Source organism: Stomoxys calcitrans, chromosome 3, assembly GCF_963082655.1.
Source record: "Stomoxys calcitrans chromosome 3, idStoCalc2.1, whole genome shotgun sequence".
NCBI lineage: Eukaryota > Metazoa > Arthropoda > Insecta > Diptera > Muscidae > Stomoxys > Stomoxys calcitrans.
The window spans coordinates 188221756-188237160 of NC_081554.1; the positions used below are offsets into that span (position 1 = coordinate 188221756).

The window sequence follows — 15405 nt, forward strand, 5'->3', positions numbered from 1 at the left end:
TCACAAGCGCCACCAACCAGTCTATGTGCGAAGTTCCAATTCTTTATCGATATATTGGGTTGCCCAAAAAGTAATTGCGGATTTTTCATATAGTCGGCATTGACAAATTTTTTTCACAGCTTGTGACTCTGTAATTGCATTTTTTCTTCTGCAAGGATATTTGATTAAAGTTCATTCTAAGTTTTATTAAAAAAGCATTTACTTTCTTTTAAAAAATTCGCAATTACTTTTTGGGCAACCCAATATATAATTTATAAAAACATTGGATTTAACTGAGAGAATGAGTAAGCACGTGTGTGAGCCATGGCTGCTAGATTTATCGATTTTTCGGCATTTTGCCGATTTTTAACTTCAAAAATAGCAAAGTGCCGATTTTTAAATTTTTACTCTAAAAACCCCGAGATTTTAGAAAATTTTGAAATTTTTTTCAGTGGGTATTTTTGTTTTGGGCAGATGAAGTTTGAAGATAGGCCATGTCTTGATATCAGTCTTCAGATTTAACTTCTTCAGTTTACAAAAAGCGTATTTTTTTACCAGATTCGGCTTAAATTGGGTATGGAGATTTATAACGGACCATTTTTATATAATTGCCATAAATTCAGGTCTCCTGATGAAATTTTTTCTCTTTTAAAGCCTATATGTGACCCTATTTACCAGATTCGGCTTAAATTGAGTATGGAGATTTATAACGGACCATTCTTATATTGTTGCCATAAATACAGGTCTCCTGATGAAATTGTTTCTCTTGTAAACCCTATTTTAAAACTATTTGTGATATATACTCCAAAACTGAAGAAATTTGGACATAGCTGCCATGAAAATCGATCTTTTGACTTCTTAAGTTCATTCTTAACATTTTTATACCCACAAACGAAGGATGGGGGTATATTCATTTTGTCAGTCCGTTTGCAACACATCGAAATATCCATTTCCGACGTGCCGATCTAGTCACGTCCGTCCGTCTGTCTTTTGAAATTACGCTACAGTCTTTAAAAATAGAGATATTGAGCTGAAACTTTACACAGATTCTTTTCTTGTTCATAAGCAGGTTAAGTTCGAAGATGGGCTATATCGGACTATATCTTGATATGGCCCCCATATAGACCAATCCGGCGATTTAGGGTCTTAGGCCCGTAAAAACCACATTTATTATACGATTTTGCTGAAATTTGGGACAGTGAGTTGTGTTAAGCCCCTCGACATTCTTTTTCAATTTGGTCCAGATTTGGATATAGCTGTCATATAGACCGATCCGCCGATTTAGGGTCGTAGGCCCATAAAAACCATTTTGATGAAATTTGGGACAGTGAGTTGTGTTAGGCCCTTTGACATCTTCCTCCAATTTGGCCCAGATCGGTCCAGATTTGGATATAGCTGCCAAGTAGACCTATCTCTCGATTTAAGGTTTTGCGCACACAAAAGGCGCATTTATTGTCCGATGTCGCCGAAATTTGGGACAGTGAGTTAAGTTAAGCCCCTCGACATATTTTTGCAAAAACATGGCACAGATCGGTCCAGAGTTGAATATAGCTGCCATATAGACCGATCTCTCGATTTAAGGTTTTGGGCCCATAAAAGGCGCATTTATTGTCCGATGTCGCCGAAATTTGGGGCAGTGAGTTGTGTAAGGCTCTTCGACATTTTTCTCCAACTTGGCCCAAATCGGTCCAGATTTGGATAAAGCTCAATTTAAAGTCTTGGCCCCATGAAAGGCGCATTTATAATCCGATTTCACTGGAATTTGACACAGTGACTTATGTTACGCTTTTCGACATCCGTGTCATAACATGGTTCAGATCGGTTTATTTTTAGATATAGCTACTAAAAAGGTCAATATTTTGTTATACACAATTGAACAATGACTTGTACTTATTAGTATTTGGTCCAAATTGGAACATATTTCGATATAGCTGCTATGGGGCGAAAGGTATGCATTTTTCACCGGATTTTGACGAAAAGTTGGTTGTTTTGTTGTGTCTTATTTGTTGTTTTTTTTTATTTGCGAAAATTCGGTGTAAAGAGTGGTATTAGGACCCTGACATACACGCTAAATCCGGTCCAAATCGGACCATATCTCGATATATCTACAATTTAGAACTATCTACTGCTTAATCACATGAATGATGCATTTGGGCTGTTTTGGACCCCTCCATATCCGTGACAAATGTTTTCGTAGTTGGAAATCACATAGGGTGTAGTTTTTATCCGGGTTAAAATATATCCATTATGGTGGGTTCATACCCAACTTCATCTAAACTTAATGCTGACTTAACATGGGACATCTGATGCATGGTCATTGTAATAGTATTGGTGAAAACAAAGGTGTATTCGCCACATGTACACATAACCATCAGTCATGGCTGAAAAATCAAAATCATTTGATTTTTTTGATGAATGACGTCTATAGATTACCCAACAACCCGATTTTTAAAATTAAAGTGCCGAAAATGCCGATTTTTCCCATAAAAAAGTGCTGATTTTTTTCTAAATTAATCTAGCAGCCCTGGTGTGGGCGTGTATGAGAGTGTAAGATCTGACATACAGCGCTCTCAAGCAAACCTAAATACAACTTAAAAGATACAACTTAAGGTTATTTAAACTCGGCTTTTGATTACTTGTCCTTTTTCAATTTGCTGAGTGAAATTTTGTATTCTTTAATATATTTTGTATTTACATATATATTAAGTAATAAAATCAACATTCTCTTTCTTCCTCTCTCATGTTGGAAGAAATTAATGACTGTTTCTTGAAATAAAGCACTGAAGCAAAGATTACCATATAAGCCTAGTAGTGACTTCGACTCTTCACACGAACAACTGCCAAAACGCACTATAAAGAAATGGTGACGAAGTTTATGCGATCACATTCCGTACAAGTGATACTGAGTTCTATGAACAAAATAGTAGCGACATGTCGCTGCATCATAATAAATTTCGCACAATTTTAATTGCAAATGTAATTAAATGCTCCCGAAATGGGCCGAGTCAAATCTGCTTCCATACTGTTGTCTTTGCTGTGTGTTGTTGTTTGACTTTTATTTGTGTGCATGGCGAAACAAATAAAGGTGGTCTCATTTGTACAACAACAATCAAGCTGAATGACGTTTTGCCAACACACACAAAGAAATTTGTGTGCGTGTGCGTACATGAGCGGAGAATATGCAAGAAAGAAGATAACAACAAAGAGAATGCAAACAAAAATCTGACATACTAATACCGTGCCATACCTGGCCGGCTGTTAACAGCTGTTCGCATGAGACCACCTTTTAAAATCCGCCTTGGTTTGTGTGCTGATAAAGAAATGAGTCCGTCGGATTTCGCAATAATTTAATAGGCATTTTCGCTGGGAATGAAGTCAGTACTAGGCTTTAACAATAAAACAAATTCAATATAATCGTCATATTTATAACAACTTATACATATTAGAGAAAATATCAAAAAATTCAAACTGTACGCTTTACCACAGAATACCCCAAATACAACTAAAAAACAAATTATAAATATAGATCTAAGGAATACAAGCATCTATGAATGTGGGGCATAGTCCTCCCTTTAAACATATGGTTCGAACTTATAAACGCACCATATGGTAGCATTAAAGCAAGCTTTTAGAGCATCTACAAAAACAAAATTAAAGAGAGCACAATAAATGTTAAAAATATTATAAAGAGAGATATAGATCAATAAAGATGCATAGATACATTTCGTTTGGTACCAAAACAAAATATTTTTGCCTACTTAAAAGCTAATGTAAATGAGCCATGAAAAAGTTAAAAAAGCAATTAAAAAAAAAAACAATTTGAAAAATCGCAGAAAATCTGAATTTGAAATCGAAAGCAAATACTAAATTCTTATCTTAAAAATCAATTTAAAACTCAATTCGTTTTCTACAGCATTAAGTAGATTTTTACTTTTGACAGATGAACAGCCGACGAACCTTCCCCTTTTCTACTAAGAGTAAACTTAATTATAATTTTGTATGTTCTTTAAATAATTTTTTAAGTTTTTTTGTTGTAATAATACGATTAGAATTATATGTTCCTTACAAAAAATATGAATAAAATTTTTTATCATAAATATTATGAAAAACCCTTATTTTTTCCCATTTATAACATTTTCCAACAAGGAAAACAAAACAAAAAACAATAATTCTAGGAGATTAAAAATTGTTTAAGAACTCACAAAATATTTACCTCCCCACAACAACACCATGATGATGATGATTTTCCCCATATACAGAAAAAAAATGTCATACTTCCTTTATACATACATACAAAAAAATATATATATTCATAGATTACAATAGTAAAAAAGCTTTTTAGAAAATATCATCATACAGATACATATATAAATATATTAATATAATACAATTGCAACATATACATAAATATATAGTCATACCATACCGTCGTATATATTGTATAAGAACTTGAAAAAATATATAAATTGAAAATTAAAATATAAATAATCGAATCTATGTTTTTAGAAATTAAGATGAGAAATTTTAATTTAACATGCAATGGAATTATTACATACAAAAAACGAACATTCATACATACATATATATATATATATCTCAAATCACAAAAGATATATAATATAAAACAAAATAAATAAAATATTAAAAATATAAAACAATGAGTTTTTCTGCTTTTTCGGATCTTTCACTTTCACTTTGTTCTGTTATCACATTCTCTTTATCACCCTTACTATATATGAGGCATATGCTCTCTCACCTGAGACAATTTCAAAAAGAATGGTATTCTCTCGCCAGTAGCCAATACACTGGAGGCACTACTTTCCTGATCATTATGGGAAGATTTTCAAAATCCGATTATAAGCGTAGAATTCTACCTTGACATCCTTATAGAGCTGCATAACCTTATATATATAAGTTAAACAGGGAGTTTCCCGAAAGCGGGGTGATATCTACGGCAGTGTTTCACCTCTACCAATCCTCTATTCCATCCCTTCCAGACGGCATTGAGATCGTATCGTTTGAGGATGATTGTGCGATCATGGCATCTGTAGAGATGGACGATGGGTATATGGCCCAATCTGGAGGATATTTAACAAATAGTTGTAGAGGTCTATCAAAACTCACCTTTTATGGTCTCAATACTGCATATCGGGAAATCAGTCTATATGTCAGCTATATCCAAATATGGTCCGATCTCAACGAGATTCAACAAAGTGGTTTAGAAGGGTGCCAGAGCTGTGCCAAATTTCATTGTAATAGGATGAAAAATGCTCCTTTTATAGGCTCACTAGCCGAACCGGGCCCGCTCCGCTGCGCCTTCTTTAACTCTCTAATATCTTTTTTGGGTGGGCACACTTCGCCCTGAATGTGGATATCGAATTCGTGCCATTGTAGCCTATGACGCTTAACGCGTTCGAATCCTGGCGAGAACATCGGACAAAGCGGTGGCGACATTCGGGTGGCATAATGCCATGAATGGTCATTTAAAAAATTTTCCCCAAAGAGTTGTCGCTCTGCGGGACGCCGTTCGGACTCGGCTATAAAAAAGCTACCTAATCATTGAGTTCAAAATTGAATCGGAAAGCACTCATTGATGTGTGAGAAGTTTGGCCCTGCTCGGTTTCTGGTGTTTTTAAAAATTAGGGTAATGAGAAGTGCTTTTTCAATTATGGATATCAAATTTGTGCTGCACTTCCAAATCCCTTTAATTTGAGCCCCATATTGCCATGGCCGGTAAATATGAACCGTTTGGAGGTTGTTTTGGGGCTGGGGCGGCCACCGGCTCTTTGCGCTGGAAATAAATATCAAATTCGTTCTTTATTCCTAACGGTAATGAAGTTTAGTTTAGGGGGTTCTTTAGGGCGTACCCCAAAACACTTGGCTCCAAAATTCGTTTTTTACTCTCAAATACTTTTCACTTGAGTCCAATATTGTCATAACGGATCAAATAACCCATTTGACGCCCTAAGGCTGACATGCTAACCTTTGCGCCACGGTTGTTATTATTGTTGTGTGTTGTACACTGAGGTGGCAGCCCTTGCCGATGAAGGACTTCATCGGGTCACTCCGGTACGTACAACCGGCTGCTATGGGTTTGTCTGCGCCACGGTGGTGTCACGATGTGACACGCAGTGGCATAATATACAGATCTATCAGAATATCGCCCTCCGTACTGCGACGGGCTGTCTCCTCAGTTATCACGTGGACCACCTCCATCGGGAGACAAAGATCTTACCCGTGCGAAGACATAACTACATGCTGTCTAAGCAATACCTTCTGGGCTGTTATTGCCGAGACCATGCAAATCATCATTTTGTGGATAGGTATTCACCGCCCAGAAGCCTTAAGGTAGATATATATTGGGTTGCCCAAAAAGTAATTGCGGATTTTTTAAAAGAAAGTAAATGCATTTTTAATGAAACTTAGAATGAACTTTAATCAAATATACTTTTTTACACTTTTTTTCTAAAGCAAGCTAAAAGTAACAGCTGATAACTGACAGAAGAAAGAATGCAATTACAGAGTCACAAGCTGTGAAAAAATTTGTCAACGCCGACTATATGAAAAATGCGCAATTATTTTTGGGCAACCCAATATGATCTAGAGCGAAAGGTTCAGCGCTGCAAGAGAGAACCTAAATCAAGCAGGTCTAAAAAACATTCATGCAGACGCTACAAAAGTACACCCATTAAAGCGGTTGTACGTACGGGATTAACCTGATGGTATCCCTCATCGGCAAGGCCTGCCGCCTCGGTGTACAACATACTGCTACAACAACAACAACCGATAGGGACAGCAAACGACGCGTTATTTTTTGCCTCTCTTTTGGCATTTTTCTTTAGTAAGTTTTGCCATTTCATGATGGAAGGATATACGACCCAACAACGAGTCGAAATTATTAAAAATTTACTACCGAAATTCGGAGTAAGTGGTCTCAACGTTAAGAACGCTACGTTCAATTTACGCCTATCATAATCGTCCTACCTGAATGGCTTCGTCAATAAGCAAAATATGCGTTATGGTCAGAAAGCAATCCACATGTACTCACTCCATTAGTCATCATTACATCCCCAAAAAATTACGGTTTGGTGCAGTTTATGGGCCGTTGGTGTTATTGGGCCGTACTTCTTCCGGCACGTTACTGTGAACGGAAGTCGCTACCGTTCAATGATAACACAATCACCCTTATTCCCGTTGTCGAAGGCGAAAATCGACAGCAGTCGTAGTCGAAGGCGAATTCCAACTTTTGTGTTATTCTCTAACTTATTCGCCTTCGACAGTTTGATGATAGAAAAATATTGTGGTAAATAAAAATAATAATATAAAAGTACGTTCCATACTGTTGCGACAAACAGTTGTTATGTATTTTAGAATGCAGTTAACTTATATATCGATCGTATTCGTCAAATTTGACAGTCTAATTCGATTTACGTGCCATAATACCATTTTGTAAAAATTGCGTAATTCGACTACGCCATTGCCAACCGGATGAGGGGGAATATTTCTGGGCCCAATTGGATGGTATGGACTTAGAGGACATGTGGTTCCAACAGTACGGCGCCACAAGCCACACATCGAATGTCACAGTCAATTTATTGGAAATCAAGTTTGGAGAATTTCTTATCTCACGAAATGGTTGTTGTTGTTGTAGCAGTGTGTTGTACACTGAGGCGGCAGCCCTTGCCGATGAAGGACTTCATCGGGTCAAGTTGGTCCTGTCGATTGGCCGCCTCGGTCGTGCGATTTGACGCAGTTAGACTATTTCCTGTGGGGCTACGCCAGCTAGTCAGCGCGATTGGTGAACTTCGTGCTTGAAAAACGTCGAATATTGGATTCAGCGTCTTTGCTTCCGCAAGCGTGCCCGTGGTGGCCATGCGGGGTCGATTATGGATGGCAACCCAACTTGAGTTGCGTTGCCAGAGGCCAAATTAGTTAGAGAAATTTTAATTTTCGTATTGAATTACGTACTTTTCTACAAATTCGTGGTTTTGTCTCCTGGTAACGCAACTGTAGTCGAGTTGCGATCCATGGCATCGAACGTACTTTGACAGAAATAAAGAATTTCATTGATATCCACAACAATTTTTTTAAAAACCTTTTGTAGCGCTCTTATTGAAAAACCCAAAACATACTTGCATGTGGGGGTTGCGTTACTAGGCCAGCTTCTTCTCAGTTCTATACTAATAGATCTGATTGTTACAAGACCATAAAAATTATGTGTTTTTCCAACTATTTCTTTTATTAAATTTTTAAATGCAATCATAAAAACTCAAAAGTTTTATACTTTTGGTTGGCTAAGTAATAAATACAAAATTTTGTTTTCTTATACATATATGTATTTATATTGTAAAATCATAAATGCGAAAAAGAAATCAAAAGATGACAGAATAAAAAATAATCAATTACTTTAAAAAGAGGGCATCTTCAGGTCTTACGAACATCACTGGGAGTGTCATCTTGCAGCACAGAATTTTCATTTAATAAATTACGATCACATTTTGTAGCCTGAATAAAGAAAAGAAAATAAAATTAACTTGTGTGAAACCTTCCTTTTTGCACAATATATATATCTTCTTTTTAGTGCGGATCGTGGTTTTAGCAATATTTTGGAGACGAATATGCTTCTATAGGACGAATCTTGTTATGAACTAGCCTTTACTCGCTTTCTATCAACCCTTCAAAAACTAAGGCATTACAGTTTGGATCCCAGACGCAGCCTGGATTTGATATTTTTGTGGGGTAAATATCAAAGAGTAGAGTAAATTTGGTTGATAGGATTAAATGTTTGGGGATAGTGATTGATAACGACCTTAAATGCGGTTGTCATATTGACTTTCTCCATTCTCGTGTTTATGGTATTTTGCTTCGGTTGTATTCTGCAAGTATTTATTTCCCTTTGTGGGTGAAAATCAGACATGCTCACGCTCTGTGAATGCCTCAGCTTTTATATGGCTTGGAGATAACGTCAGGAACGTTTGACTATAACCTTCTAAAACTGAAACGGGTGATGAATGCATTGGCTAGGCTTGTATTGGGTTGCCCAAAAAGTAAATGCGGATTTTTTAAAAGAAAGTAAATGCATTTTTAATAAAACTTTATCTTGAACTTTAATCAAATACTTTTTTTACACTTTTTTTCTAAAGCAAGCTAAAAGTTACAGCTGATAACTGACAGAAGAAAGAATCCAATTACAGAGTCATAAGCTGTGAAAAAATTTCTCATCGGCGACTATATGAAAAATCCGCAATTATCCAATATATCCGCAACCCAATATATAATGTACGTGTTCGAGATCACATTTCAGGGTACGTCAAAACCTTTTTGGGAACTTCTTTTGACCGTTATATTGATCTATGAAATATTTTATTCTTTTACAAAGTTATAAAAAGTGGAACACCGGTAACCCTGCGTAGATACTTTAATTTTTCTCGCTCGATTAGGAGTACTCAGATAAACTTGCCCCATATATTTAGGTCTGTTTTCGAAAGATCATTCTGTATTCGTGTGACCAGGTGTTGAAATGTATTGCCCGCAGAGCTAAGAGTTTTTCACACTCGAATAATGTTTTTCGCTTATAACGTATTAACTTCTTTTTTTACAGATCAAACTTAGTGTTGTTGCTTGAATCTTTTCGTATTGCTAACATGGGGCTTGTTTAAAAGTCCAACCGTTTTAATTTTCGCATAATCTTGTTATGGCCGGGGAGTCAATAAAAATGAATTAGGCTAAGAATCTTACATCTTTTTATAACTGTGAAGTATTTAACTTTTTAATGTTTATTTAGGATATTTAGTATATATCGTTGTAATACGTTTTTTGCCGAGGAGGCTTTTGTATTACTTTTAAGAAATAAATAATTCTTCATACTTCAAAATATTAGACTTAAATAAAATATGCTTTATGTTTGCCTGTGATAGGTATAATACATGATTTTTTCCGAAGGGGAGAGAGCAAGCTAATTTGACCACGGGAAAATATCACAAAAAGTGGAGGATCATCGGTAACATAGTATTATTCTCTAACTTTCTGCCTGTCAGGTCTATAGTTTACAGCCCGTTAATTTGTAGCATTTAAACTAAAATCCAAATGAAAATGGTGTATGAAATTTAAGTTTTGCCACCACAAGCCTGGAATTAGCTTTTTGGTTGCAAAACTTAAATTTCCATAACCGACTTTCATTTGAATTTACCAAATTGGCCTAATTATATCCTTCTTTGGACAGGGGATGCCACCTCAACCTTTGCCAGTGTTTTTAGTTTTGGCCATAATCTGTACCATTTCCACAGGGGAATAATCTTTGTTCATGTTCTTCCGTGAAACGCACCTTTGTCACACTTAATCGCATTATTTACTTACCTCTCTAAACTTATGCAAATACACGCCCAAGGGTTCCACATAATTGTCAAAACCCAATGTGGCAAATGCATAAAGCAAATCATCACCATTCACTGTTTTGCGATTCTCCGACATGCTGCGTTCTATTGCCTCCGATGTAATGAAGGATATAAACTCAGATACACATTCTTGTATGCATTCGCGGGCATCCTTTGCTATTTTGCCATTTTCCGGTACAGGTATTTTCATAATTTTAATAATATTACATATGGGTAAAAAGCGATCCTGTTCCCTAAGCATATAAGCATTAGGATTTTGTCGATTATCGGAGTCTTCGTCTGGAAGAACATGGAAATTACGGGCTGGCTGAAAATGGTTAGAATAACTTACCCGCTGACATTTCTTCATCCTCACGTTTCATATACTCGTACTGTTGTGAATCGTTGGTAGATGACATTATATGATTATTTATCGAGACCCCCACTAATGTAAAATGTTATTAACAAAGTTTTTTGTTTAAAATGTTTGTTAGTGGTTTTCCACTTGTTTTTTCTGTGATGACAGATGTTTGTTTGGGTTGTTTTTACTCAATGACTCCTCTCTGTGTGTAATGAACAGGGATGTTAAAATAGTCTTTTGCAATAACCAGGGTACCCTAATAGAAGGTAAAATGTTGCAACATAAAGGTTGGTACTATATTGGCTTTTCGCGATATCTTTCGGCATTTATATTTTATAGATAACAGATTCTAAACCAGATAAACTTGCTAATTTCATTCAGTAGGACATTTCACCATTACTTGCGGTAAAAAAAACGTCTTTTAAACTCCGTCTACACTGCTTCTTAAATCCGGATTTAATGGCTCGATCATCTGTTTTCCCTTTATAAAATCAGCTAACGAGAGCCTTAAATCCGGATTTAATGAGCAGTGTAATCGGGTTTTATAAAGGACTCTCTCTAAAAATTAAAATAATATTATTTAGAATATCTTCAGGATTCACTGTTGGTGAATCCTGGAATATCTTATTGGTCTTCATTTAATTCTAAAAATATACATTTTCTTGAATAAACTGTGCTAGGGCGCTTTATCCACTAAAGTGTTAATAAAAAGCTTATAAATTTGTATGCGGGTGTGTAAACGTGTGCGTGTGTGCGGAGAATATGCGAGAAAGGAGATACAACAAAGAGAATGCAAACAAAAATATGACATCTTATTACTGTGAAACGTGGCCGGATGTTAACAGCCGTTCGCGTGAGACCACCTTATTAAATCCACCTTGGTTGTATACCCAATTCAATTAAAGAAAACTCATTCACAATGATTTTTTAATACGGATTTATGGCTCACGTCAGCTGATTTTATAAGGTGAAAACAGATGATTGAGCCATAAAACCAAAGATTTTAGGATTTGTACAGGATGGTCAAACTGCTTGGTCTTCTTTTCTAATGATGTTTACATTTTGCAATTTTTCCGTTAAATAAAAAATAAAGATAAAGATAATTTTTATATTTCACAAACTTTTTCAATACAATTGATTGTAATTTCGTAATAATTTGCAAATTAATTTTCTATTTACGAAGGAACAAAACGAGGAATTGCTCCGAAGAAAAAATGATGCATTTGACATGCCAACCAAGACCAAGCTGGCCGTATGTCTTTGTCGTATACGATCGCTTTCATGACTTTTAAATTTACAAATTGCAAATTTAATAAACATTCTTTACTGCCTTATTTATTATAAAAACAGAATTTTGCAACCATGTTATCACTTTTCAAAAGTGTTTATTTATAAAAAAAAATATTATTAAGAGTATTATTAATTTGTTTTTAAAATGAAAATAAAAACATTTTTCTTCAGACAAGTACCATAAAATGAGACATAAAATAAAAAATAGACTTTTAACAGAACAAAAAATTACATTTGAGTTTAGCAAAAAATGTAGTCGAAACTTGAAACGATAACTTTAAAAATTAAATGCTGGTAACGAACTAGTGAATAGCAAATGCCATTATCATTCTAAAGATCTTGCAGACCTTAGGAATAATATTTTTGAATAATATTAAAATATATGTAGATAGTTCCTTTGAAAGTAAATACAATAGAATATATTATTCTACTGAGACATAAATAGGACATAAATTAATAAACAAAAAAAAAATCACATAACATTAATTCATTAATTTCGATAGAATTTGTAATTCTATTGAGAAATATAAAAAAAATACATTAAAAAAACATAAAAAATACCATAAACATGCACATGAAATAAATCCACTAAACATTCATTTAATATGCCATCTCATATGTGTTTATCATAGGGGGTGGTGCTATGATAGGCGGTGCACCGACAAAACTCAAATTTGTTTCTTTACGAATTTTGTATAATATTTGTATGGAATTGTTGCACATAAAATTCCCTATAAATTTTCGATTTTCCATGGCTTTTGGTGATAACTCTTCGGGATAACTAGAATTTCGAAAGTGTGTTTCTTTCATAACATTATACGCTAAATTATGCTCTACATTTTGTCCTTTTTCCATTAGAAAGTTGTGCAAGGTGACACAAGCAGTGATAACATTGCAAGCATTTGCATGATCAAATGGTAAAGCTGTGTCAAGGCATCTAAAAATGCAAATTAATAAACCACATTCTTTCAACTATTGGTTTATATATATGTATTTGAGATCCTACCTAAAACGAGCTTTCAGTATGGCAAAAGATTTCAATCCCCCATATAGTGTTTCCTTCATAGCGAAATTAACAGATTCTTGTAACTTATCGACAGGCTTTCGATAGGGAATAACTAGACATTCATTTGAACGATATTTACGATCGGCTTTTTGTTGAAATTAAATTTGTTAAAAAAAAGATTACAAAAATCTTAACGGATAAAAAACAGTGACTTACCAAGCAGCCAAGTAAATGAATCTTGCTTTTGAAAATTTTTAAGCATGCTGTTTATATGGCTGCGATCCCATATATAACTGGCATGCGTTGAACCAGAAAATCTTGCATTGACATCCAAAAAACGATGGTTTTTATCACTTATCTGGAAGAGAGGATTTTAAACAAAATTCAAGCCAATACTAATACCAGAATTCGGCAAATACTGAATTCAAATAAATTTTAAAGCATTTACAAAAAAAAAAACTACGAAATGTTCTAATCAATTATCGTGCATAGTTAAAGCACATTAGTGCACAGGATGTCCACGTCGTTGGTTAGGCCGATTCTTTCCCACCGATATCTAATGGCACGGGGCAGCTGTGCCCTCTCCAAAATTATCAAGAAGGTATAGGGTCGGTACCGATCTCCTAAACGAGGAGTGCAACGAGACAGACGATGTCATGGTCGATCGCTCTTAGAGTTGGAAAACTGGTGTGTTTTAAACTTTGGCTGCGGATACGGCGTAGCAACGGGGAAGTACCTCTTTGCTTGTTTTGCTGAACATGTCGTCAATGCAGTAGCGCCTGCCATATGGGGCTTCACCAGGCGCCGAAGACTCTGGTCTCGCCAAATGTTAAGTTTACACTTGTGCATCTTCTAATATACGCAGGTTAGGAGATGCAAAGAGCTTTAATGAATCATGAGCAAGGTAAGCTGTGAGCACCATAAGGCTGGAATAGTGAGGTCCGATCAGTGTGGTGCTCATTGCCCTCGCGAGAAGCTTAGCTGCCAGAGGCGCGTCTACAGGTTGCGGATAGTGGAATGCTCCATACCGAGTAGCTGCAACGGCAGTCGCGGATAATCAGCGGTATCAATCGGAGAGTCTCAGTGAGAGGTCGGCCAGCAACGGCTCTTGTACAAATACTGGGTGCCTATGATGCTCGATATGACAAGATGAGTAATTAGCGCCATTAAATAACCAATGGCCACCCTGTTCCCGCGGCGATCGCTCCTTTGGATCGGTACGAGCTGGTTCACCCACATGAGCTTGACGAGGATCGCCAACTCCACATGAGAGTGTGGCTAGAACAACAACAAACCTGGGTCGATTCTTATATATAGAGCTGATTTGTTTATAGCATATATTTGAGTATTAATAAAAAAAAAATATCCTTCACTTACCAATTGAACTGTCAGCGTGGGCCCTTGGCTATATTTATTCAAATACAAATCCTCTTCATATTTGGGTACATTCATAAGACGCACATGATGGCAATCCAAAACGCCTACTACACCGGAAATACCAAATTTACTTAAAAATTCTTTTTTATTTGAATCCAATTCTTTTTGGGATCTAGGAAATCTAGAGGGATAAAATTAAGCAATTTCAACTTAGTACATATCAATGATTAAAGACATGTATACACATACCTAACGTAATAGGGACTAAGAAAATAAACAATAGTCTGACAAATACTTTTTACACATCTTTTTACAGTCGCCGAGGAATAGTAGCTTTGAAATTCCTCCATTTGAAGCAGCAAATCCATGTTGCCCATAAGATATGACAGAGTGACCAGCACACTCATATCAAAACACAATCCATTTTCATTTTGATCATATGTTCTTTTATGGAGCTCCATGATCAAACAACGAACCATTAATTTTTCCAGCCCAAAACAATGGCGAAAGAAATCATCACTGGTTTTAAGCATAATATCTTCAACTTGCTCGTCCAATAAAACGAAATTGTAGCCACAAAAGTCTGGAAGAAATTGTTGACCATTCATCATTTGATCTAACAATTGTTGAGCATCGAAATCCATATTCATATTTGAAGCAAAAAAAAAAACAGCCACTGGATTACTATACCAAAGCAGATCAGGTCCAGGGACCACTTAACGATATGGAAATAACAAATGGCAAAGACTAATAAGATTTGTCCGCCTGAATGGCATTTGCCTTCTTTTACGTTCACGCAATGCACAGATCGCAGATCTGCAGATACTTTGTGTGTGTGTGTGAAACTAAGTAAAAAATCTAACGGCATTTAAGATGAAATTGAAGATTGCCATATTTTAGTACTAATAATGCCGCATAAACTTACGAGTTTAATGCGAAGTTTACATGGCACATCGAAATGGGTGGTCTACATTCAGGGTTCCATTATCCAGAGTCATGGTACAATTAAGAGGTAGTAT

The 15405-nt window shown here is 35.7% G+C and overlaps 3 protein-coding genes across 3 annotated transcripts in view; 1 reads left to right on the top strand and 2 right to left on the bottom strand.

The window, feature by feature from the left end:
• LOC106081380 (uncharacterized) overlaps window positions 1–15405 on the top strand; it is a 78556-nt gene that overhangs the window by 48949 nt on the left and 14202 nt on the right. The window lies entirely within an intron of this gene.
• Window positions 8293–10903, bottom strand: LOC106081384 (nuclear transcription factor Y subunit beta). Its single transcript, XM_013243295.2, has 3 exons — window positions 10705–10903; window positions 10336–10652; window positions 8293–8484 (listed from the first exon to the last, which is right to left on the bottom strand). The coding sequence occupies exons 1-3, from the start codon at window positions 10769–10771 to the stop codon at window positions 8404–8406; spliced, it is 465 nt and encodes a 154-aa protein (XP_013098749.1). The 5' UTR covers window positions 10772–10903; the 3' UTR covers window positions 8293–8403.
• Window positions 12562–15052, bottom strand: LOC106081382 (putative nuclease HARBI1). Its single transcript, XM_013243293.2, has 5 exons — window positions 14636–15052; window positions 14387–14567; window positions 13226–13367; window positions 13010–13154; window positions 12562–12940 (listed from the first exon to the last, which is right to left on the bottom strand). The coding sequence occupies exons 1-5, from the start codon at window positions 15034–15036 to the stop codon at window positions 12604–12606; spliced, it is 1206 nt and encodes a 401-aa protein (XP_013098747.2). The 5' UTR covers window positions 15037–15052; the 3' UTR covers window positions 12562–12603.

Bases quoted from the DNA above. Each gene is read 5' to 3' on its own strand.
- LOC106081384 (XM_013243295.2), bottom strand. From the start codon at position 10,771: ATGTCATCTACCAACGATTCACAACAGTACGAGTATATGAAACGTGAG. The intron at 10,653-10,704 runs GTAAGTTATTCT...ATGTTCTTCCAG, and splicing joins GGATGAAGAAATGTCAGCGG to ACGAAGACTCCGATAATCGA. The intron at 8,485-10,335 runs GTAAGTAAATAA...TTCTTTATTCAG, and splicing joins ATTTGCATAAGTTTAGAGAG to GCTACAAAATGTGATCGTAA.
- LOC106081382 (XM_013243293.2), bottom strand. From the start codon at position 15,036: ATGAATATGGATTTCGATGCTCAACAATTGTTAGATCAAATGATGAAT. The intron at 13,368-14,386 runs GTAAGTGAAGGA...CCTCTCTTCCAG, and splicing joins CCACGCTGACAGTTCAATTG to ATAAGTGATAAAAACCATCG. The intron at 12,941-13,009 runs GTAGGATCTCAA...TTGCATTTTTAG, and splicing joins ATACTGAAAGCTCGTTTTAG to ATGCCTTGACACAGCTTTAC.